This window comes from Schistocerca gregaria, chromosome 8, assembly GCF_023897955.1.
Source record: "Schistocerca gregaria isolate iqSchGreg1 chromosome 8, iqSchGreg1.2, whole genome shotgun sequence".
NCBI lineage: Eukaryota > Metazoa > Arthropoda > Insecta > Orthoptera > Acrididae > Schistocerca > Schistocerca gregaria.
In genome coordinates, this window is record NC_064927.1 from 119,279,361 (window position 1) to 119,301,338 (window position 21,978).

A 21,978-nucleotide genomic window follows, 5' to 3' on the forward strand; every position below is an offset into this window, starting at 1 on the left:
GTCGAAGTGCACAGCAGACATATATAAAGACCAATTGGTCCTGTGGACTGCTCAACTTGGGTGCCTGTCTGCCTGGCACTGGCAGGGGAACAATAGAACCACTGAAAAGTGGTCACTGTCACAAACATCATCATAGAGTGATCAATGTAGGGAAGCCACAAAAGCTGGGAATATCGTGAGATCGACAGCAATAAAGGTGCCATGAGCGATGCTGAAGTGGCTAGGGGTACATTCATTGAAGAGACACAAATCAAAGTCTGTAATAAGTTGGTCAATTAGAAGATCCCTACCCACTGAAGTAGCACTCCACCACAGCAGGTGGTGTGCACTGAAGTCCCCGAGGAGGAGATATTGGTGGCTGGAGTTACTGTATTAAGGTACACAGTTCAACATAAGGAAATGGCCTACCTGGAGGGAGGTACACATTGCAAACCGTTATTATTGGAGTTGTTTACACTTTAATCACTATTGCGATAGAGAGCACTGTGTGTACCTGACAGCAAACTGTTGCTCATCTCGGCACCAATGACTCCTGCCGTCTGGGTTCAGAGGTCATCCTCAGTTCATACAGGCGGTTGGCGGAGTTGGCGAGGACGGAAAGCCTCGCTCGCAGGGTGGAATCTGAGCTAACTTTTTGTAGTATTTTTCCCAGAACTGGTTGCGGTCCTCTGGTTTGGAGCCGAGTGGAAGGCTTAAACCAGAGGCTCAGACGATTCTGCGATCTGAGGTGCAAATTTCTTGAGCTCCGCTATCAGGTGGAGAAATGTAGGATCCCCCTGAATAGGTCAGGCGTGCGCTACACGCAGGAAGTGGGTACAAGGGTAGCGGAGTACGTGTGGAGTGTACATGTGCGTTTTTTAGGTTAGAGAATTCCCTCCCTAGGCCCGACAAGACGTCTCCTGAGATGTGACAAGGCATTAGTAGGCAAAATGCAACAGGGAATAACAATATTAATGTGGTAATAGTAAACTGCAGGAGTGTCTATAGAAAGGTCCCAAATCTGCTCTCATTAATAAACGGTCACAATGCCCACATAGTACTAGGGACAGAAAGTTGGCTGAAACTAGATGTAAACAGTAATGAAATTCTAAACTCAGATTGGAATGTATACCGCAGAGACAGGCTGGACAGTGAAGGGGGAGGTGTGTTTATAGCGATAAAAAGTGCAATAGTATCAAAGGAAATTGACGGAGATCAGAAATGTGAAATAATTTGGGTGAAGGTCATGGTTAAAGCAGGCTAAAACATGGTAATTTGATGTCTCTATAGGCCCCCTGGCTCAGCAGCTGTTGTGGCAGAGCACCTGAAGGAAAATCTGGAAAATATTTCAAGTAGATTTCCCGACCATGTTATAGTTCTGGGTGGAGATTTTAATTTGCCAGATATAGACTGGGAGACTGAAACACTTATAACGGGTAGCAGGAACAAAGAATTCAGTGAAATTTTTTTAAGTGATTTATCTGAAAACTACCTTAAGCAGTTAAACAGAGAACCAACTCGTGGCGATAACATACTATTCAAAAAAAAAAAAAAAAAAAAAAAAAAAAAAAAAAAAAAAAAAAAAATGAAGCAGAAAAGAAGGAAAAAATTTTTTATCTAACTGAATTCACTGAAGTGGGGCAAAGACATTTTGGAAATCAGATGGTTTTATGGCCCTCGATAGCAGATTTACCAGTGTCCTTTAATATGAATGCATTCATTTTGTGAAATAACTAATCTTTGCAAGACAGTGACCCATGGACACATTATATCACTCAAGGAAATCACCTGTTATCTTCACCAAAGACAACCATGAAAGAAAAGAATAAAATGTCTAACAATAATGGGAATTCTTGGATGGAAAAATACATGAAATAAGGGAAAGGCAACCATTTACAGACGACTCATGCCGGTCGCATAGAACATGTAATAGAACATAGTTACAAATAGCTTTTGAGTTTTTGCTCCTTTTCTAGTAATAGTATACACATGCACACACGCACTATGACTGAAGTACTGATGAGACTGATTACTGAAAGCAGTTGCCTAAGAATAGAGCACATAAGGGACAGACAGAGGGAGAGAAGGGGAGGCAGGGGCGAAGGGGAGGCAGGGGCGAGGGGGAGGAAGGTGGGAGGCAGGGGGGAGAGGGCGAGGGCGAGGCAGGGGGGAGAGGGCGAGGGCGAGGCAGGGGGGAGAGGGCGAGGGCGAGGCAGGGGGGCGAGGGCGAGGGCGAGGCAGGGGGGCGAGGGCGAGGGCGGGGGAGAGGGAGGGGGAGAGGGAGGGGGAGGGGGAGAGGGAGGGGGAGGGGGAGAGGGAGGGGGAGGGGGAGAGGGAGGGGAGAGGGAGGGGGAGAGGGAGGGGGAGGAGGGCGAGGGAGGGGGAGGGGGGAGGAGGGCGAGGAAGGGGGAGAGGGCGAGGGCGAGGAAGGGGGAGAGGGCGAGGGCGAGGAAGGGGGAGAGGGCGAGGGCGAGGAAGGGGGAGAGGGCGAGGGCGAGGAAGGGGGAGAGGGCGAGGGCGAGGAAGGGGGAGAGGGCGAGGGCGAGGAAGGGGGAGAGGGCGAGGGCGAGGAAGGGGGAGAGGGCGAGGGCGAGGAAGGGGGAGAGGGCGAGGGCGAGGAAGGGGGAGAGGGCGAGGGCGAGGAAGGGGGAGAGGGCGAGGGCGAGGAAGGGGGAGAGGGCGAGGGCGAGGAAGGGGGGAGAGGGCGAGGGCGAGGAAGGGGGGAGAGGGCGAGGGCGAGGAAGGGGGGAGAGGGCGAGGGCGAGGAAGGGGGGAGAGGGCGAGGGCGAGGAAGGGGGGAGAGGGCGAGGGCGAGGAAGGGGGGAGAGGGCGAGGGCGAGGAAGGGGGGAGAGGGCGAGGGCGAGGAAGGGGGGAGAGGGCGAGGGCGAGGAAGGGGGGAGAGGGCGAGGGCGAGGAAGGGGGGAGAGGGCGAGGGCGAGGAAGGGGGGAGAGGGCGAGGGCGGGGGAGGGGGAGAGGGCGAGGGCGGGGGAGAGGGCGGGGGAGAGGGAGGGGGAGAGGGAGGGGGAGAGGGAGGGGGAGAGGGAGGGGGAGAGGGAGGGGGAGAGGGAGGGGGAGAGGGAGGGGGAGAGGGAGGGGGAGAGGGAGGGGGAGGGAGGGGGAGGGAGGGGGAGAGGGAGGGGGAGAGGGAGGGGGAGGGGGAGAGGGAGGGGGAGGAGGGCGAGGGAGGGGGAGGAGGGCGAGGGCGAGGGAGGGGGAGAGGGCGAGGGCGAGGAAGGGGGAGAGGGCGAGGGCGAGGAAGGGGGGAGAGGGCGAGGGCGAGGAAGGGGGGAGAGGGCGAGGGCGAGGAAGGGGGGAGAGGGCGAGGGCGAGGAAGGGGGGAGAGGGCGAGGGCGAGGAAGGGGGGAGAGGGCGAGGGCGAGGAAGGGGGGAGAGGGCGAGGGCGAGGAAGGGGGGAGAGGGCGAGGGCGAGGAAGGGGGGAGAGGGCGAGGGCGAGGAAGGGGGGAGAGGGCGAGGGCGAGGAAGGGGGGAGAGGGCGAGGGCGAGGAAGGGGGGAGAGGGCGAGGGCGAGGAAGGGGGGAGAGGGCGAGGGCGAGGAAGGGGGGAGAGGGCGAGGGCGAGGAAGGGGGGAGAGGGCGAGGGCGAGGAAGGGGGGAGAGGGCGAGGGCGAGGAAGGGGGGAGAGGGCGAGGGCGAGGAAGGGGGGAGAGGGCGAGGGCGAGGAAGGGGGGAGAGGGCGAGGGCGAGGAAGGGGGGAGAGGGCGAGGGCGAGGAAGGGGGGAGAGGGCGAGGGCGAGGAAGGGGGGAGAGGGCGAGGGCGAGGAAGGGGGGAGAGGGCGAGGGCGAGGAAGGGGGGAGAGGGCGGGGAAGGGGGAGAGGGCGGGGAAGGGGGGAGAGGGCGAGGAAGGGGGAGAGGGCGAGGAAGGGGGGAGAGGGCGAGGAAGGGGGGAGAGGGCGAGGAAGGGGGGAGAGGGCGAGGAAGGGGGGAGAGGGCGAGGAAGGGGGGAGAGGGCGAGGAAGGGGGGAGAGGGCGAGGAAGGGGGGAGAGGGCGAGGAAGGGGGGAGAGGGCGAGGAAGGGGGGAGAGGGCGAGGAAGGGGGGAGAGGGCGAGGAAGGGGGGAGAGGGCGAGGAAGGGGGGAGAGGGCGAGGAAGGGGGGAGAGGGCGAGGAAGGGGGGAGAGGGCGAGGAAGGGGGGAGAGGGCGAGGAAGGGGAGAGAGGGTGAGGAAGGGGAGAGAGGGTGAGGAAGGGGAGAGAATTTAGGTCAGAGTCAGGAGGATTGCCAGAGTATAGGATACGCTGCAGACAGTTTCTATCTGTGTAGTTCAGATAAACTTCTGCTGGAAGTAAGTATCCAAACGGCCCGTTTACTGAAGCAGCTATTGAACTCTTAGTGTTGTGGTGCACATCTTATTCGGCAACTGGATGTTTAAGTTTGGGTTTGCCACTGTCCATTCATGTAGATGGACAGTTGGTTACTATTCATGCCCACATAGAATGAATAAGGTACTGAAGAAATGCATTAACTGAAAGTGCTGGGTCACCACAAATCAAGAAAACAATATATGACTATATGACAATTGTCATTGTTTCATCCAACATGGAAGACAGTGGATGTTGTAGAAATTCTGCCACAACAGCAATCTTTTTAGTCATAGGTTGAGTGAATCGCTTCACATTAATAAATGTACATCTCTACCTATTTTCAGTTTAAGTAGTGTGGATGTTTGGAATGGCACAGAAATGTTATACAATGGTAATAAACTCTGAAACCATAAATGTTGCCAATCATCATAAGTTTCAAGTTATCTCCGTTTTCTACTGGCTTGTCACCTCTAAACTTTAGGGTAGAGTGGACACAGCCCATAACTCTAAACACAACATAGCATGTTCCTGATCATACTGTGGAAGAGTTTTACGAAAGGCATCCATGTATCTTATGGCAGAAGGCAGTGTAGGGCAATCTACCCAATGCATGTAATCAGTGTTCAAGTTGGTGCAGAAGCTGCTGCATCATTAAAGATAATTCATCAAATTTCTACACTACAAGAGCAAATATCATGTACACAAGAGGACATTGTAGAGTACAGTGTAACGATGACAGAGAATGCTGCTCACACACAGACAATACATGAGAATTTGCATACATTAAAGTCATTCTGTCACTTACCAAAACATTTATAAAAAATAACCATGAAATGTAAATAAGAATCATTGCAGTGATGCACATATCAATCTGGGAGAATGCAACAGTTTGTCCGTCAATAAGGGAACATTTTGCAACATCACAGAGGGGAAAGTAAATAGTCTGATATGGTACACTCAATTACAGGGTACAACAGCTTTGCATTATTAACCAATGCTCTTCCAGTAGCACCCTTGTATTTGAAAATGTTTTTTGTGAAGTAAGTTTAATACTATAATTAATGTTCAATTTGCTAAGAATTATAAAAAAGTATCTTCTGGGAAATTCTTTGATTTCTATAATGATGGAACTCCACAAGACCAGATTACTTTTAGTGTGATACACACATCAAAAAGTTTTGCATCACCTCAGTTCTGGAACTTTTACAGAAAATTGGAATAGAGATACACATTAACATCATTTCCGCCCTTTTTATTGCTCACGAAAACCAAACATTGCATGTTGTACCACCATACTGCGAGACCTTCAAAGGTGGTGGTCCAGACTGCTGTACACAGCGATACCTACAATACCCAGTAGCACATAGTCTTGTACTGATGCATGCCTGTATTCGTTGTGGCATATTATCCATACGTTCATCAAGGCACTGTTGGTCCAGATTGTCCCACTTCTCATCAGCAGTTCGGCAGAGATCCCTCAGAGTGGTTGGTGCATCACATTGTCCACAAACAGCCCTTTTCAATCTATCCCAGCCATGTTCGATAGGGTTCATGTCTGGAGAACATGCTGGCCACTAGTCAAGCAACGTCATCATCCTGAAGGAAGTCATTATCAGTTGGATGATGGCATTCACATAATGTACAGCTGTTATGAAGCCTTTCATGACTACCAGCGGCGTACGTCGGCCCCACATAATGCCAACTCAAAACAGCAAGGGAAACTCCACCTTGCTGTACTGGCTGGACAGTGTGTCTAAGGCATTCAGCCTGGCCGGGTTGCCTCCAAACATGTCTCCGATGATTGTCTGGTTGAAGGCATATGCGATATTCGGCAGTGAAGAGAACGAGCGGTCCATTTAGCATGTTGTTGGGCTCATCTGTACAGCACTGCATGGTGTCGTGGTTGCAAAGATGGACCTTGCCTTGGACGTCTGGAGTGAAGTTGCGCATCATGCAGCCTATTGTGCATAGTCTGAGTCGCAACACAATGTCCTATGGCTGCATGAAAAGCATTATTCAACATAGTGGCATTACTGTCAGGGTTCCCACAAGCCATAGTCTATAGGTAGCGGCCATCCACTGCAGTAGTAACCATTGAGTGGCTTGAGGGAGGCATGTCATCAACAGTATCAGTCTCTCCACATCTCCTCCATGTCCAAACAACATTGCATTGATTCACTCCAAGATGCCTGGATACTTCACTTGTTGAGAGACCTTCCTGGCACAAAGTAACAATGCCGACACGATTGAACTGTGGTACTGACCGTCCAGGCATGGTTGAACTACAAGCAACACGAGCCATCTATCTCCTTCCTGGTGGAATGGCTGGAAATGATCGGTTGTCCGACCCCTTTCGCCTAATAGGCACTGTTCGTGCATGGTTGTTTGCATCTTTGGGCAGGCTTAGTGACGTCTCTGAACAGTCAAAGGAACTGTGTCTGTGATACAATATCCACAGTTAATGTCCATCTTCTGGAGTTCTGGGAACCAGGATGATGCAAAACTTTTTTTAGGTGCATAATTGTTGAAGGTGCAAGATGTACTACTACTACTACTACTACTACTACTGGAACTACTACTACACAAAAGTTATTCCGACACTGTTTTCTATGCATAAGCTCTATTTTTATACTGATATGGCGATTATAATGTGTTTTAATCTTTTTTAATCTTAAAGCATGCATTTGAGTGCGCCCAATTCATTCCTATTTTGTAGATCACATTATTTTGTGTAGTGGTCTGTCTGTGCTACTTTCTGCTCTATGTTCCATGTGATTCGGGAGGTTCCATTTGATTAATGAAGACTGTTTAGTCTGCCTGAATCCCACCCATGTGAACTTTATTATCTTTAAAATAACAGATGACAGGAGATTTAAGTCCGGCGTCATAAAGATGCAAATGGAGCATTAGAAAGATGCAAATGGAAACAAAAAATGAGCAAATAAAATGGTAAAAAATTGTGAATATCAGACACTTATGAAATAAAAGATATTACCCACCTTGTCCTGGCCGATTAGTGTACGAGCACAATGCTAGTTAGTTCCGCAGCGACACATTATCTGACAGCTTTGCGAAATTTTAAGTCTTATTTATGTGCCTACTAACCATTCATTCAATGCCTCAATTGCATACTGAATTGTTATCTTCATTCCTATCAATATTTGTATTCCACCCATGACTTTCACTATCATTTTGATAGGGCAATAAATAAGATGAAAAGAAGGACAAGATAAGAGGGGGGTTGTGAACACGAAAACACAAAATGTCAAATTTAGACAGATGGATTCTGTCAAAACAATTCTGCCCCAGAAATGGAATCCAAGACACCACCTTCACCAACCAAATGCTACGAGTGTTTTTATTTCCTTATGAGCTTCTTAAGGAATACTAGTTACAAAAGCTATACACATCCAATCCATGCTTGCTTGAGGAAAGGAATTAAATCACTCGTCATTTGGGTGATGAGACATTCAATTCAAATGGGGTATTCGTTATCTTATTTGCCGACCTTCACCGGTATTTCATGTTTGCTTCTTGATTTTATCACAACAACTACTGAATATTATCTATCATGTAACCTTGATGTTTCTCAAAACTTTACCATCATGCAGAAATGATGTGTAGAATAAGTGTATCAAAATGCATCTGTAACACCCTAACTTACATGCTTCGGCAACAAATTGTGGACTTTAAGTTACCTCATATCATACGAGTCACACTGTGTGCTTGTAAAATATTCCAATGTTCTTTCCTGTTTTAAACTTACGAATTCACATATTTCAATATGATATCACTCATGTCTGTGTACAGGAAACTTGTAACTACTATCCCCGAATCATTGACATTTCTAGAGTTACTACTATTGTTATAAACTTCAACAAGGAAATAAGTTTCATAGTCTTTGTAAAGCAATCTAATTCTATGTATGTTCTTAACAATACTAAATTTACATTAAGGGCTAATACCAAAAAGAACAACTACATATTAAGATATTTCACAGCAATTTATATTACAGGTTTTTTGAGTGGAACACACAGCAAATTAGTAAATTAAATATGTAAAATTTATTCACATCTTTATCTTTTAATGAAAACAATCATTTATACCATACAATTAAATATAATTGTTTTAACAGAAACTGTGAAATATGTATACAATTAAGTTGACAACAAATTGGAATAAAACTGCGCTGTAAATTCCAACAGACAAACTGTATTGGTGATAGAACAATACCCATACTACTTTCACATATAGTAGTCTCAAAATCATGTGTATCTGGGCTGGTGTTTATCAAAGTGACAAATAGTACCAAGGGCGTTTCTTTATGCACTCATGCACACCAGTGTTGGCAACACCTGACAAGCACCCATGCACCGCTTCACCTGGTGAGTGTAGATGGTGCTAACACTGTCACAGAGGGGGGAGGAGTGTTTACTACACTTTCAGTGCACACTGTACATACACCAGAATTACAATCACAAACAAATGTTCAAGTTGTGTATCACAAAACCTCTCCTCCCAAAGTCCAGGCAGGAACTGCATCATTTCACAGACTTTAATCGGACGGTCGCTTCTCACTATGCTTCTTAGTGAACTCTTCAGCATTTTTCACAAATTTTTTACGGTCTTTGAGATACTCTTCAGCCAGGTCAGCACGAAGTGGATGTTCAGGTTCTGGGTCATTCACAAGTGCTACCAACGCCTGGATCACTAACAACAACAACAACAACAAAATGAGAGTTTCACAATCATCATTTCATCTAAGATATTTTAAATAAACATTCTGTATTTCAAATGCATACATAAGATATCTTCAAAAGTAAATGGGGCACCACCTCTCATCTCTTTTCTTATTATTGTAAATTGTAATTTAGATCAACACTTTACAATTACATACAGAAGTACAACACAAAAGCCAATAGTACTCTTGAATCTGTATGCACTGTTTCAAATTTTCAATTTATCCATCTTTAATACCCGAGAAAATTCTAAAAAGAATAAATTCTCTGAATACAATTTAATCACCACATAATTTATCTTTCTTCTTTCATTTTTACTTAGTAATAGTCAAAACATAGCGTGATGTTTTAGATAATGAAGCTCAATCATGCATATTAATAGTACATTTATGTGGAGTTTTAACACCATATTCAATTTACAATAATGAAGAGAAAAAAAGTGAAATCAAATAAATATCAGATACTACATCCAAGTTCTTTTGTAACTACTGATAACTATCAGCATACGCTCTGCATTTAGGAAGTACTTGCTTCTATTTTATGAAATCTGTGTTTACATACTTCCAACTTTGTACGCTACGATGGTACCAGCCAATGTCCACAAATCAGCTACCATATACTCATGAAAATGTATTTCAATGGTAAATTAATTGGTTTATGTAGAGTATTTTTAGTAAGTGAAGGCTCAATATATCAGTAAAATAAAATGAAGCCCATGACTTGAGAAACCAAAAGAAGCTTCATTAATTAAAACATCTGGGCTAAGAGGCCGTGGTCAAACAGTAGAAAGTCCTTCTCCTGACGTTTTGTTGCCAACTGCGGGCAACATCTTCCAAGGCAACTAAATGACTTGCCTATTTTTCTACACAAAATTTTTACTCAGGTACAATTATTACATAATCTGACTAATTTGATTTATATATTCAGAAGCAGAAGGTGTTTATAGAGCAACAAAAAATATGAGCTTGAACATACATTTTAACAAAACATTATAATCGCAACTGTTAATTTCGTGACAAATCTATAAGTGTCTGTGTTTTCCCTTATAGAAACAACATGTGACATGAGGCTGTAAGACCTGACTTCGTAAATCCTAGAATGTACTCACAAATGAATCTGACATACAGTAATCACTGTAAACATATTCAGGGCCAGCAAGAAGTCTCGACATTATTGAAAGCACTAACTTACCTTATAATGGCTGTAAAATGCAGGAGCAAAGAGGGGAAGGGTGTGTGTGAGATACTTTGTCACTGTTTCAAATGGTTTCCAAAAAAACGTTTTTAAATTAAAATTTTATTGTGTGTGTTTTTTGCGATGTAAACTCTTTAATACTTTCATCAATGTTCTATCACCAAAATAGCTACATTTGTTAATCTTAACATGGACATTGCAGTATTTAAATAATTTTGGATCTGTTTCAACCCAGATAAGCTTCTCTAGACAACTTATCACTCATGGCAATTGTGTGGAATATTCACAGAATTATAATTGTATTAGTTTACCCTTCTTCAACTTTGGCCTCAAAATGAACATTAATAAACCCAGTGAGACTGAATCAATAACTTCTTACAGTCTACAGACTTTCACACTCACTCTTCTCTGTCAACATCCTCAGAAGCTCCGTCGAGGTTGCATTGCTCATCATCATGCCCAGCATTAGTGCAGGTATTTTAGGTTAAATTCCATAGTTGGTGGAACCTATCCCGAATTTCAGCAGTTACTCTAATGCAGAAAACATCTCTCATTTTAAATAATTTTCATGCAAAAAATTGGCAGCTCTACTTGCATCACCAGAAATGTGGTGACTCCTAATTCATCTTGGAGGGCCAATAAAGATTCCAAGTTCCTCACACAAGCTCTTAACTTGACTTAAAACCTTTACTAAGGATTCCTCTCATTCCTTTTCCAATATAATTTGTACCGTGCTTATTTTCTAAGTACAAGTCCTCTGTTTGCAAATAATTTCACCGATCATTCACTACACACAACAGATATGACTGCCTCGTGACTACCTGAATTCCTGTGTCTGTTTGCGAGTTCTAGCTTTCGTCTTTTTCTGTTAGCTTCATCTACATCTACATTGACGTAGATACTCTGCAAGCCACAGTATGGTGCATGATGGAGGGTACCATGAAACAATACTAGTCATTTTTCCTTCCTGTTCTTCTCTAACATTGTCAAAATTTCTTTGTAGTGATTTCGTATCATGTTTACTGTATCACCTGTGCTCCAATGTGACCTGAATCCTCTTCAAACACATGCCTGTAGCAGCAATCAGAAGCTCCCACCAATGTGTGACCACTGAAAAAAAACTACATTTAACAATGTTCATTCTGGATACATTTAACAATGTTCCAATGTGATGATGAAATCGCCTCTACCGAAGCTGCATGCCAGAAACTAGATTCAATGAGTGGTTTGAGCAAGGCACAAATTCTGTATTATGACTGATACATTTTACTCATTGCTGCACATATGCCTGTCTTCTGGGCACTGCAGCAGCATCTCATAAGCTTCCCTCTACAGTTCATAATGGGAAGTCCATTGGAACCACACTTACACGCTAAAGCCTTCAGCTGTTTTGTTTTTTACTTCACCAATTCCAAGAAATTGCCTCTCTCCACGCTGGTGCCACTTTTCCTGTGGCCAAGTAATGCCAAATTTTGTTAGTTTTGTTACTACATCAAGCATTATAGTTAGTTGGAATTCCATGCAATTTTTTAATTTCTTTTGCCACTACTTTTAGTTTCTTTTTATCAATAGTATGTCGTCCCTGAAGACTTGCTTCCAGTTCCTTCCATTCGCTAAAATTCTGGCTGTGTGTAGCACTTTATTTATGGTTGGTGATATTGGGGTTCAACATTTTACAACAGCTATGTAGTTCTGCAAATGAATGTATTTAATGGACAACACGAGCCCACAGTAATACTGAATTTCAATGTTAGAAATGTGATTCGGTGTCACTTGAACCCAAATAACATGCCAAAAACAATGGGCTCAGTAGCCCACTTTTGCATGTTATGTTGACAAGTTTTTAAATCAACATGTTTATATCATTTACTTTATGAAAATATAAAATTGACTATGGATAAAATTTTAAAAGGTGTGAAATTTGAAGAGAATCACTTACCAATAATCTATCCTTCCATGGTGCATGTATAGACGAAAGTTGAGAAGTAAACGAAACAATTTTTTTTACTGTAACAGAATGGGTCTTATGGTGGCCAGTATATGAAATTAGCAAATCTGTCTTTACTAAAGGCATTGCCTCTGCCTACTGGAAACTCATAATACTAACAATTTCATCAGTAACTGTTGTGTGTAGCAACAGACCAAAACCTTTTAGCACTTTGGGTTGAAGATAAACTTTAGAGATGATGTAACCATAGTTTACAGCAAACTTGTTTAGGTCAAATCTTGCAACTATATTTGGAACCACTTTCACTTGTCCGGTTGCTTTGAAATTCTACCTAAGTGCCTGGGTGGACTTAAGCTGGGGGCCTGCATGCCTAGTGTAAACCACTCAGAACAGTGAGTGAAGTGTTTTGCATGGATCACTACATCTTTTTGAGCACTATTTGCATTCTGTGCAGTTCAACTGTGTTTTCCAGCACTAGCATGACCGGAACTGTCGTGCGTGATAGGGCTGACACAAAGCAAGCAAAATTGTGTGTTAGCTGCACAGACAGGATGGATAGCTCATGGAATAAAGAGGAGCCAGAGCTTCACCCACAGGAGGCCAACATGCATTCCTTTAGGCCAGGCCAGAGCATCAGAGCAAATCCACAAAACATGAGCTGAACAACCCATGATGTAGCCCAACTACAGAAGATTTGTAGAAGGATTGTGTTCCTGGGTGATTAAACACACACACACACACACACACACACACACACACACACACACCTCTGATGCACCAAAGGCTCCCAACATCAAATTCGGAATTCCATTGAGACAATGACAAATGCCAACCAACCAATGCAAACATCAACCAATCACAACCCATGGAAGTCCAAGACAACCAACCACAGACGGGACAACTATGTCAAACTGGTGTTCGCAAGAAAAACAAAAAATGGAACCAATTCTTGGAAATGCTTTCTGCCAGTAAGAAAATCAATAAATAGCAACAGCAAATTTGAACTGTTTCAAATGGCAGATACAAACACTGCAGAAACTCAACCATAACCGTCCACTTCAGCCCCTAATAGCCACTTTTAATAAAAGCCAAAACTCCACCAAAAATTATTGAAACGGGAAAATACATTGAACTTAATGCCATACTCAATCAGAAATGCGTGAATGCAATACGTAAAAGTAACCAAATTAAATGCCACTTTCACTCCCTAGACAAAGAGTTGCAATCCAATTCTTTCAAGAGAGAAAGATGCCATTATATACCTATTAACCGCAAACATATAGAGGATAGTAATTCGTTATCAAATGGATACTTGAAGTTCTGGAAGAGGAATTTCATGAAGAACTGAAGATACTTAAATTCAATTTCACATGTTTGCACCCATTCAAGAGACGAGACCTACAAACAAAAAGTTCATTCGTCAACCTATGTACTGTGTCATACTTCCCAAAGGACCTCAAAATGATGCAATATATGATACAAATACATGTTTACTAAAAGAATAAAAGTAGGAAGATTACAAGACAATTGATGGGTCTGCCTTTTTCAAACAGCATTTTATTGTACAACGCCAACTAGGTGTGTCAAATGTGGAGACAATCACCATTCTAAGAACTGAAAGCGTCGTCACAATGAGCCACCTAATTGTGTACATTGCAATCAGGACATCCTGCTTACTTGACAGGATGTGATGAGTATCAGAAAGCTATCAAATCATAACAACTAAAAACAACCACCCCAGCCCACAGAAACAATATTCCAAAAAGCAGTCTTCCCACCAGTGCGAACATTGGAAATCACAATTCAAACCAAGACCAAACCCGGCAATGAAAAAAGCTCATTGACATTACAACACAAAAAAGGAATGAAATGACAAAACCAAAAATCTGAACAATACCTGAGACTAACAGAAATTATGAAAGTTGTCTCCAACATAGGATCTACTGTCTCCTCCTTTAAAAGATGCAACATCATAGCCAAAATTAAGGACATAGCAAGACAGTTCAAAAAATTCAACTGACCTTGTCCTAAAAAAAAATCTAGTTTTGATATATATATATAATGATAATCTTTCACAATGAGTAATGGACATACATCTATAATGGAAAAAGCACCTCACATTTTGCATATACAATGCAAATGGTATCAAGAATAAGAAACCAGAAGTCACAGATTTCATTGAATGCTGCAGAGTTGGTGCTATGTTCATATTAGGAAATCCAGCAATTCAAAATTAGAAACATTACTGGCTATAGCACTGGCAGGAGAGGAGGAGATATCACAATATTTTTGCAGTCCTCATTCAAACGAAACTATGAAACCATCCTGCAGCCAATGTCCCTATAAGCAACAGCAGTAACTACTGAAATATCGGCCGGGAAAATTTTGTTGACATCCACATACTTACAACCAGGGATTGATCTAGAAGATGACGATTTTACCACACTACTGGACTGTTTTGACAAAAACTTGCTTTGTGAGATTTAAAGTTTGAAGCACATAATGTGGAATTCAGATCAAGAGAACACAAGAGGAAGACAACTTTATGATACTGCGCAATGGCACAAAGCAACAGAATAAAATATTTTTATTCACCTTTTAGTATTTTTCATTCAACTGGTTTCATCATAGTTTACAATGGTACCAAGTTTTATACAATAATCAATTATTTATACAGAAAACAACACACAGAATAACTCGCTTATTTGAGAAGAAAAAGACTTTCTGTATCACTAACAATTAGTTTCTAGGAATAGTTCAATTGAATAGAATTCAACGTACTTTAGCTAGCTCATAATTTTGTAATGCTGCGTGAGCTAAGTATGGTAGTTTATTGAAAAATTTTACACTCAAGTATCTATACTTATGGGGCCAACGGCCTTGCTGTACTGGCAACACCGGTTCTCGTCAGATCACTGAAGTTAACTGCTATCGGTCTTTGTTAGCATTCGAATGGGTCACTGTTCAGGTCCGTCGAGTTCTGTTGCTGAGCGGGAATGCACTCAGTCCTTGTAAGACCAATTGAGGAGTTATTTGATTGAGAAGTAGCAATGCCGGTCACGAAAACTGACAATGGCCAGGAGAGCAGTCAGCTGACCACTTGCTCCTCCGCATCCGCATCTGGTGATGCATAAGGACTGAGTATCACACAGTGGATGGTTGGTACCATTGGGCCTTCAAGGCGTGTTTGGATGGTGTTATTCATAATTATGGATCTTCGCAAGTCTTGAGGATGGCAAATCCACACATCTTCTAATGTTGAATTTTTCCAGATTTTCTCTGGTATATATCGAACATTTATATACAGAGTTGTCCTAAAGCACAAGTCAAAAATGTAAAGGCAGGTAGAGGGGACCTAAATAAGCACTTCTCATACGGAAGTGAGTGTGTGTGTGTGTGTGTGTGTGTGTGTGTGTGGTACATTACAGTGCTAGATTGTACAGTAGTGATGGGAATCTCATATACCAGGTTTTTCATATGACTCCACAAGAACAGAACCACATAGGTTAAATGGGGAGAATGCAGTGGCTATGTATCTGGACCGCCCTGTCCTGTCCACTGCTGGCCGTAGACAGTGTCCAGGTGATTCCTGACGTTATGAATGAAGTGATCTGAGGCTCCATTGTGCTGGAATCCCATTCATCTATGGACACATAGAGGAACATTGCCCAGAAATTCGGGTACAGCCTCCAGTTGGAAGATGATGTATGCGTGGCCAGTTAAACGACTAGGTAGAATGTACAGTCCTATAAGTTATCAGGTACAATGCCTGCCAAAACACTGATGGCAAACCTTTCTTGGTGGGCATGTGCTACTGTGCCCACATTGGTTACCATGAGCCCACAGGTAAGAATTATGGATGCTAGGTACCAACAAGTAAAGTTGAGAGACATGGAAGATAATCATCACGGGTCATTGCTTGCACACTCTACATTTATTTTTGTAATTTAAAATGTACTCATTTGCACTGCACCTAGCATTTTTCATTTTGGATGTGTCAAGTTTTCTAATATTTATACAATTTTCCTTGTCCCAGTCACTTTTATGAGACTTATCTTTTAGAATTAATAGTAGTATCTTTTAATTAGATAGATAAAAAAATCTATCTCACCAATCAATGGCATAAGAAAAACAAAAAAAAAAGTTTTACATATGTGAGCTTTCAGAGCCAGTGGCACCTCCTCCTAACAGAAGGGTCAAAGGGGAAGGCTGAGAGGTGACAAAAGGGGTAGATTTCAGAAAAAGTCGCCCAAAACCCCATCCAGTAACTCTCCCGCCACGTGGTTATGGTTGACTTTTTCGAGCTCTACCCATTTCCCTGAACCTCTCCAGTCGTTTTCCTTCACCACTCTGTCTTCCCCTTGAACCCTTCTGCTAGGAGGATGAGCCACTGGCTCCAAGGCTTAAATATGTAAAACGTTTTTTGAAGTGTGTTCTCCTCCTGCTGCTTGGGGACTTGATTTTTATCTATCCACTGACATATTGTCTAAAATTCATTATTTTCTTTGTTATAGTACTATCCTGAGTTTGTTAAATTTTGAGTATAGCATTTATTGGTAAGGTACAGCTTATATGCGATATCAGTACGATATCTTTTCTGTTATGCACGTAATCTCAGTCAGGAAACTGGAAAAAAAAATTGTCAATACTTTTGTTGCTATCCACTCTATGAGACCAATCCATTTTCTTTCACTGGTTTATATATTGTAGACATTGGCTTCTCCTAGTAGTCTATGTCTCTTCATCCAGTACTGACAGCTGAATTTTCAATTTGAAGCCATAGCACTGCATGATCTGACATTAATTCTATTAAAATCACATTCTAGAGAGTCCCTGTGTTTATTAATAATGATGTTATCAGCACACGAATTCATCTGGTGGGCATTTCACTGAGACATCAATATTTCAGTGATTTAAAAATGGATTAGAAGAACCAACATATACACACATCATACAGAACCACAGAGCAGGTATGTTGGACGCAGTAATTGACAAGAACATCAGCCCACACCTGAGCTTAAGTGTCAGCAATGATTTGGCATCAGATCACAACCCAGTTCTCAGCTGCATTTCACAAGTAATAGATCCACCAATCCAGGCTAATACAGGGGGAGAAAAATGGATGTGGATCTTTTCAACATTAGTTAAATAATAGTATTAGACAAGCAGAAAAAGTCACCACAACAGAACTTACTGACCAAACAACTGAGACTATCATCAAAAGAGAAGACAGGCAAGCTTGAACAATAACTTGAGAAGCCATACTACGAAGCATTTCTGCCTGCATACCTGCACTCCTAGACCTTCAATACTTATACATAAAAAAACAGGGCCAGGACATAATGGCAATGATCTTTTAACACAACTTGCACTACAGAAATAAAGCAGTTGTCATGAGAGCCCTGAACTGTGGGAATATCAAATGTCAAACTTACAGCTACAGGTGTCATGAGATGAATGGCAACTTATTCACACCATTCAAAACCCAAGACAACCAAAAGGGTTCTACAGGACAACAATCGATTCATATTTGATCCCCTGGAAAAGATTGTATTATATGCCACAATGTTTAAAGAACAAAACATTATCAATCCAAGTGACTTCCAACATGACCAAACTGAGGACAACAGAACATAGGAACCAGGCAGGCTAATACACAATGTCAGAAGCTCAGACCAGCTAGAACTGACCATACCACAAGAGCTGAAGCAAATCATCAAGAACTTCAATACCAACTCAGCACCTGGAGCTGACGGCATAACTAACAACTATGTTAAACATCAGCCACGGAAGCCACTAGTATTGTTAACCAGAATTTACAATAGCTGTTTAATTAATGAACATTATCCCTACAAATGGAGAACAGCAAATGTAATGCCAATTCTTGGGGGAGCTACAGGCTAATAAGCCCATTATCAACATTTGGAATAATCCTTGATAGACTACTACTGGCACAAATCTGACCATCATTATTAGACAATATCATACGACCCAAACAATTTGAATATCAACAGAAACTTTTATCAGAGATATAATTACTCTGCCAATCTGAATACCAAGCGGATAATATGAATATCTCAAAGTTCATAGCTGCTGTATTCCTTGATATAGAACAATACAGACCTGCTGGAGTGCTGAATAAAAATCAGGCAGCTTTTTAACGGATATAAGGTTTTATGTACAAATCAATGTAAAAAATTGTACAGCGAGAAATAAACCAAAGGTATTCCACAAGGTAGTTTCACCATTCTGTTCATGACATATGTGAATGACTTCCCAAAATTACAGAATATGCTACCAGCACAGTTTGCAGTTGATACGGGACTCACATCTCGCGGCGGACAACTCATCAGTCATAAAAAGACTTCATCATCAATTAAACATTCTTCAACTCTGGGCAGCTAATACGAAAATCAGAATTAACCCCCTGACAACCAGTACTAGCAGGAAACTGGTAATCAAACAAGAAGTAGACTACATATCTTGATGTCACACTTGACAAAAAGCTGATGTACAGCAAAATGAGACAAGCCAATAAGAACAATTCGTGGACTTTATCCCATGCTTAGAGGCACAGACATGCTTATGAAGATGAAACTCAGAATCTATCAAAGCACCTACAAGTAATTCAAAACATGTGTCTTCGCATAATACTCAAACCCAAAGATGGACAAGAATACAAATCATGCACAATGAATGGAACATTTGGATGATACACCACTACTCAGAACCTACTAGACAAAATCGATGCAATGAGGCCTGATACTAGACAAATCAAAGACGTCACCAAAACAGAACCACAAATCTGGAACAAAATATAAATATCCCTTATGCATTAACAGTGATCTCTCAATAAATGAAAGCTAAGCACCATAATAAATAAAAGGGTATGAAGGGCCATGCTACACTGCCAATTAAATTCAATTTCCTGACAACGAAATTAGATACTGTCCTTATAATTGTTTTCTTTTAGATAATTTATCACTTGCACTGCAATATAGGCTTCATCTACCTGATCTACGATGAGGATTGTGTTAGCTGTAACTTACATCATCAATCTAGTGAGTCTGGTTAACTGTCAAGATAAATCAAACAATGGAAAATCCAGGATTGACTAACAATATTTTCAGAAATGGAGTTACTCACCATATAGCAGAGATGCTGAGTTGCAGATAGGCACAACAAAAAGTCTCTCAGAATTAAAGCTTTCAGTCATTAAGGCCTTCGTCAACAACAGACAATGTGGCGACTGGGTGGGGGTAAGGAGGAGGCTGGGGACAGTGAGGTCGAGAGAGAGTATGGCAAGGGTGGCCGACAGTGAAGTGTTACAGGTTAGACGGAGGGCAGGGAAGAGGTGGGGAGGGGGAAGGGTGTAAGTAGCGGAAAAGGAGAGAAAGAAACAGACTGGGTGTGGTGGTGGAATGACGACTGTGTAGTGCTGGAATGGTAACAGGGAAGGGGCTGGATGGGTGACGACAGTTGACTAATGAAGGTTGAGGCCAGGAGTTACGGGAACATAGCACGTATTGCAGGGAGATGGTTAGTTGGTTGGGAAAGGAGACCAGACAGCATGGTCATCGGTCTCATCGGATTAGGTAAGGATGGGGAAGGAAGTCGGCCGTGCCCTTTCAGAGGAACCATCCCGGCATTTGCCTGGAGGGATTTAGGAAAATCACGGAAAACCTAAATCAGGATGGCCGGAGGCGGGATTGAACCGTCGTCCTCCTGAATGCGAGTCCAGTGTCTAACCACTGCGCCACCTCACTCGGTATTGCAGGGAGAGTTCCCACCTGTGCAGTTCAGAAAAGCTGGTGTTGGTGGAAAGGATCCATATGGCACAGGCTGTGAAGCAGTCATTGAAATGAATGATATCAGAAGCCTTAGCCTCACAGAAATATAAAGGCCTAACATTTTGCCCCACTACCAAACTGAAACATACAGGACTTGTTAAAGACCTTCTCTCCTCCTCCTGGTATTTACAGTGGGAACACTTTATCGCCACCAGCCCTAGCAATCAGACTGAACTCTGCTTAACTCAGTTCACTCCACCATCCCACTGCTATCCACCCCCCCCCCCTCCCTTTGCCCCCTAACCACCCTCTGTTGACTTTTCAGAATTTCTTAAGCTCGAACCTTGCCTCGCCATCATTCCCCAAAACCCTCAACATGCAAAGTAACCTTACATCTGCATAAATAATTGCAGTCCACCATCTAAAAGCTGATCCCGGCCTTATAATCCTACTTACGCACAAAGGCTCCACCATCCATTGTTTTGAACTGCAAGGATTACCTGGCGGAAGGACTGTCAGCTGTGAAACACTTCACTGACAAACCTTGCCACAATGACCCCATTCCAGTAATCCAGCAGGATCTCAAGTCACTACTCAAAATTCTTAGGCCCATCCCAGAACCTCTCCCCCGAGTCCATCTCTCTACTCACCCCCACGATTCTCCCACACTCCTACCTTCTACATGCTTCCTAAGACCATAAACCTAACCACCCAGGGTGCCCCACTATGGCCAGTTAATGTGTCCCCACTAAGAGAATGGCTCCTCTCATAGACCAACACCTTCAACGTATTACCCGGAACCTACACTCCTATATAAAGATACTAACAATTTCCTCCATCGACTCTCCACAGTTCCTATCCCTTTACCACATGGTGCCCTGCTCGACACTATTAATGCCACCTCCCTGCGCAGTAACATTCTCGATGCCCATGGCCTTACCACTATTGAACACTAACTTTCCCAATGCCTGACGGATTCCAAACCCACAACCTTCTTCCTAGTGACCAACTACATTGTCATCCACAATTACTTCTCCTTTGGAGGCATTACCTACTAACAAACCAAGGTACAGCTATAAGCACCCACATGGCACCATCCTATGCCAACCTATTCATGGGCCACCTAGAGGAGTCCTTCCCAACATCCTGAACTCCTCACCTGGTTCAGATTCACTGATGACATCTTTGCTATCTGGATCAAAGGTGAGGACACTTTATCCACATTTCTCCAGAACCTCAACAACTGCTCCCCCATTTGCTTCACCTGGTCCTACTCAACCCAGCAAGCCACCTTCCTAGATGTTTAACTCCACCTCAAAGATTGCTACATCAGTACCTCTGTACATATCAAACCTACTAACCACCAACAATACCTCCACTTCAACATCTGCCACCCATTTCTTACCAAGAAGTCCCTTCTGTAGAACCTACCCACCTGTGGTCGTCACATCTGCAGTGATGAGCAGTCCCCCTCTGAATATACCAAGGGTCTCACTGAAGCCTTCACTGACCTCAATTATCCTCCCAACCTTATACAAAAACAAATCTCCTGGCAGGGGGGGGGGGGGGCAGAAAGTTCTTACAAAGATGCAGATAAAATAAGTGAAAGAGATGTCTTTGGACAAGCCAGTCAAAGTAATAAGACGAAGAACACGAGCAGCTGCTCGAGCGTCATTACCTATAATATCCTGTAAAGTAGATGGCAGAGACAGGACAAAATGAGACTGACTAAAACGGGGACACGGCAATAAAACATGGCGCACTGTCAATGCATGACCACAAGGGCACTGCGGGGCTGGGCCACCTGAGAGCAGGTAGCGGTGGCTAAACCGGCAATGCCCAATCCGCAACCTGGTCAGAAGGACCTCTTCTCGCCGAGATGGTCGGGAGGAGGTTGTCCAAGCAGTTGGGAACAGTTTTATGGCCCGGAGCTTGTTTCCTTGAAGTGATGACCAAGTATTCCACCACAATGACACAAGCCTCTTACAAACAACCACATTAATG

General features: G+C 43.3%; 1 protein-coding gene across 3 annotated transcripts in view; it reads right to left on the reverse strand.

The window, feature by feature from the left end:
- Positions 1 to 8,361: 8,361 nt before the first annotated feature.
- Positions 8,362 to 21,978, reverse strand: part of LOC126284186 (ubiquitin-conjugating enzyme E2 L3) — a 31,633-nt gene continuing 18,016 nt past the window's right edge. For 2 of the 3 annotated variants that reach the window (XM_049982930.1, XM_049982932.1), the window contains exon 4: positions 8,362 to 9,013. In XM_049982930.1, the coding sequence (XP_049838887.1) occupies positions 8,859 to 9,013 (155 nt within the window). In that variant the 3' untranslated portion in view covers positions 8,362 to 8,858. The remainder of the gene's footprint in view (positions 9,014 to 21,978) is intronic. The other variant, XM_049982931.1, reaches the window with a different exon arrangement.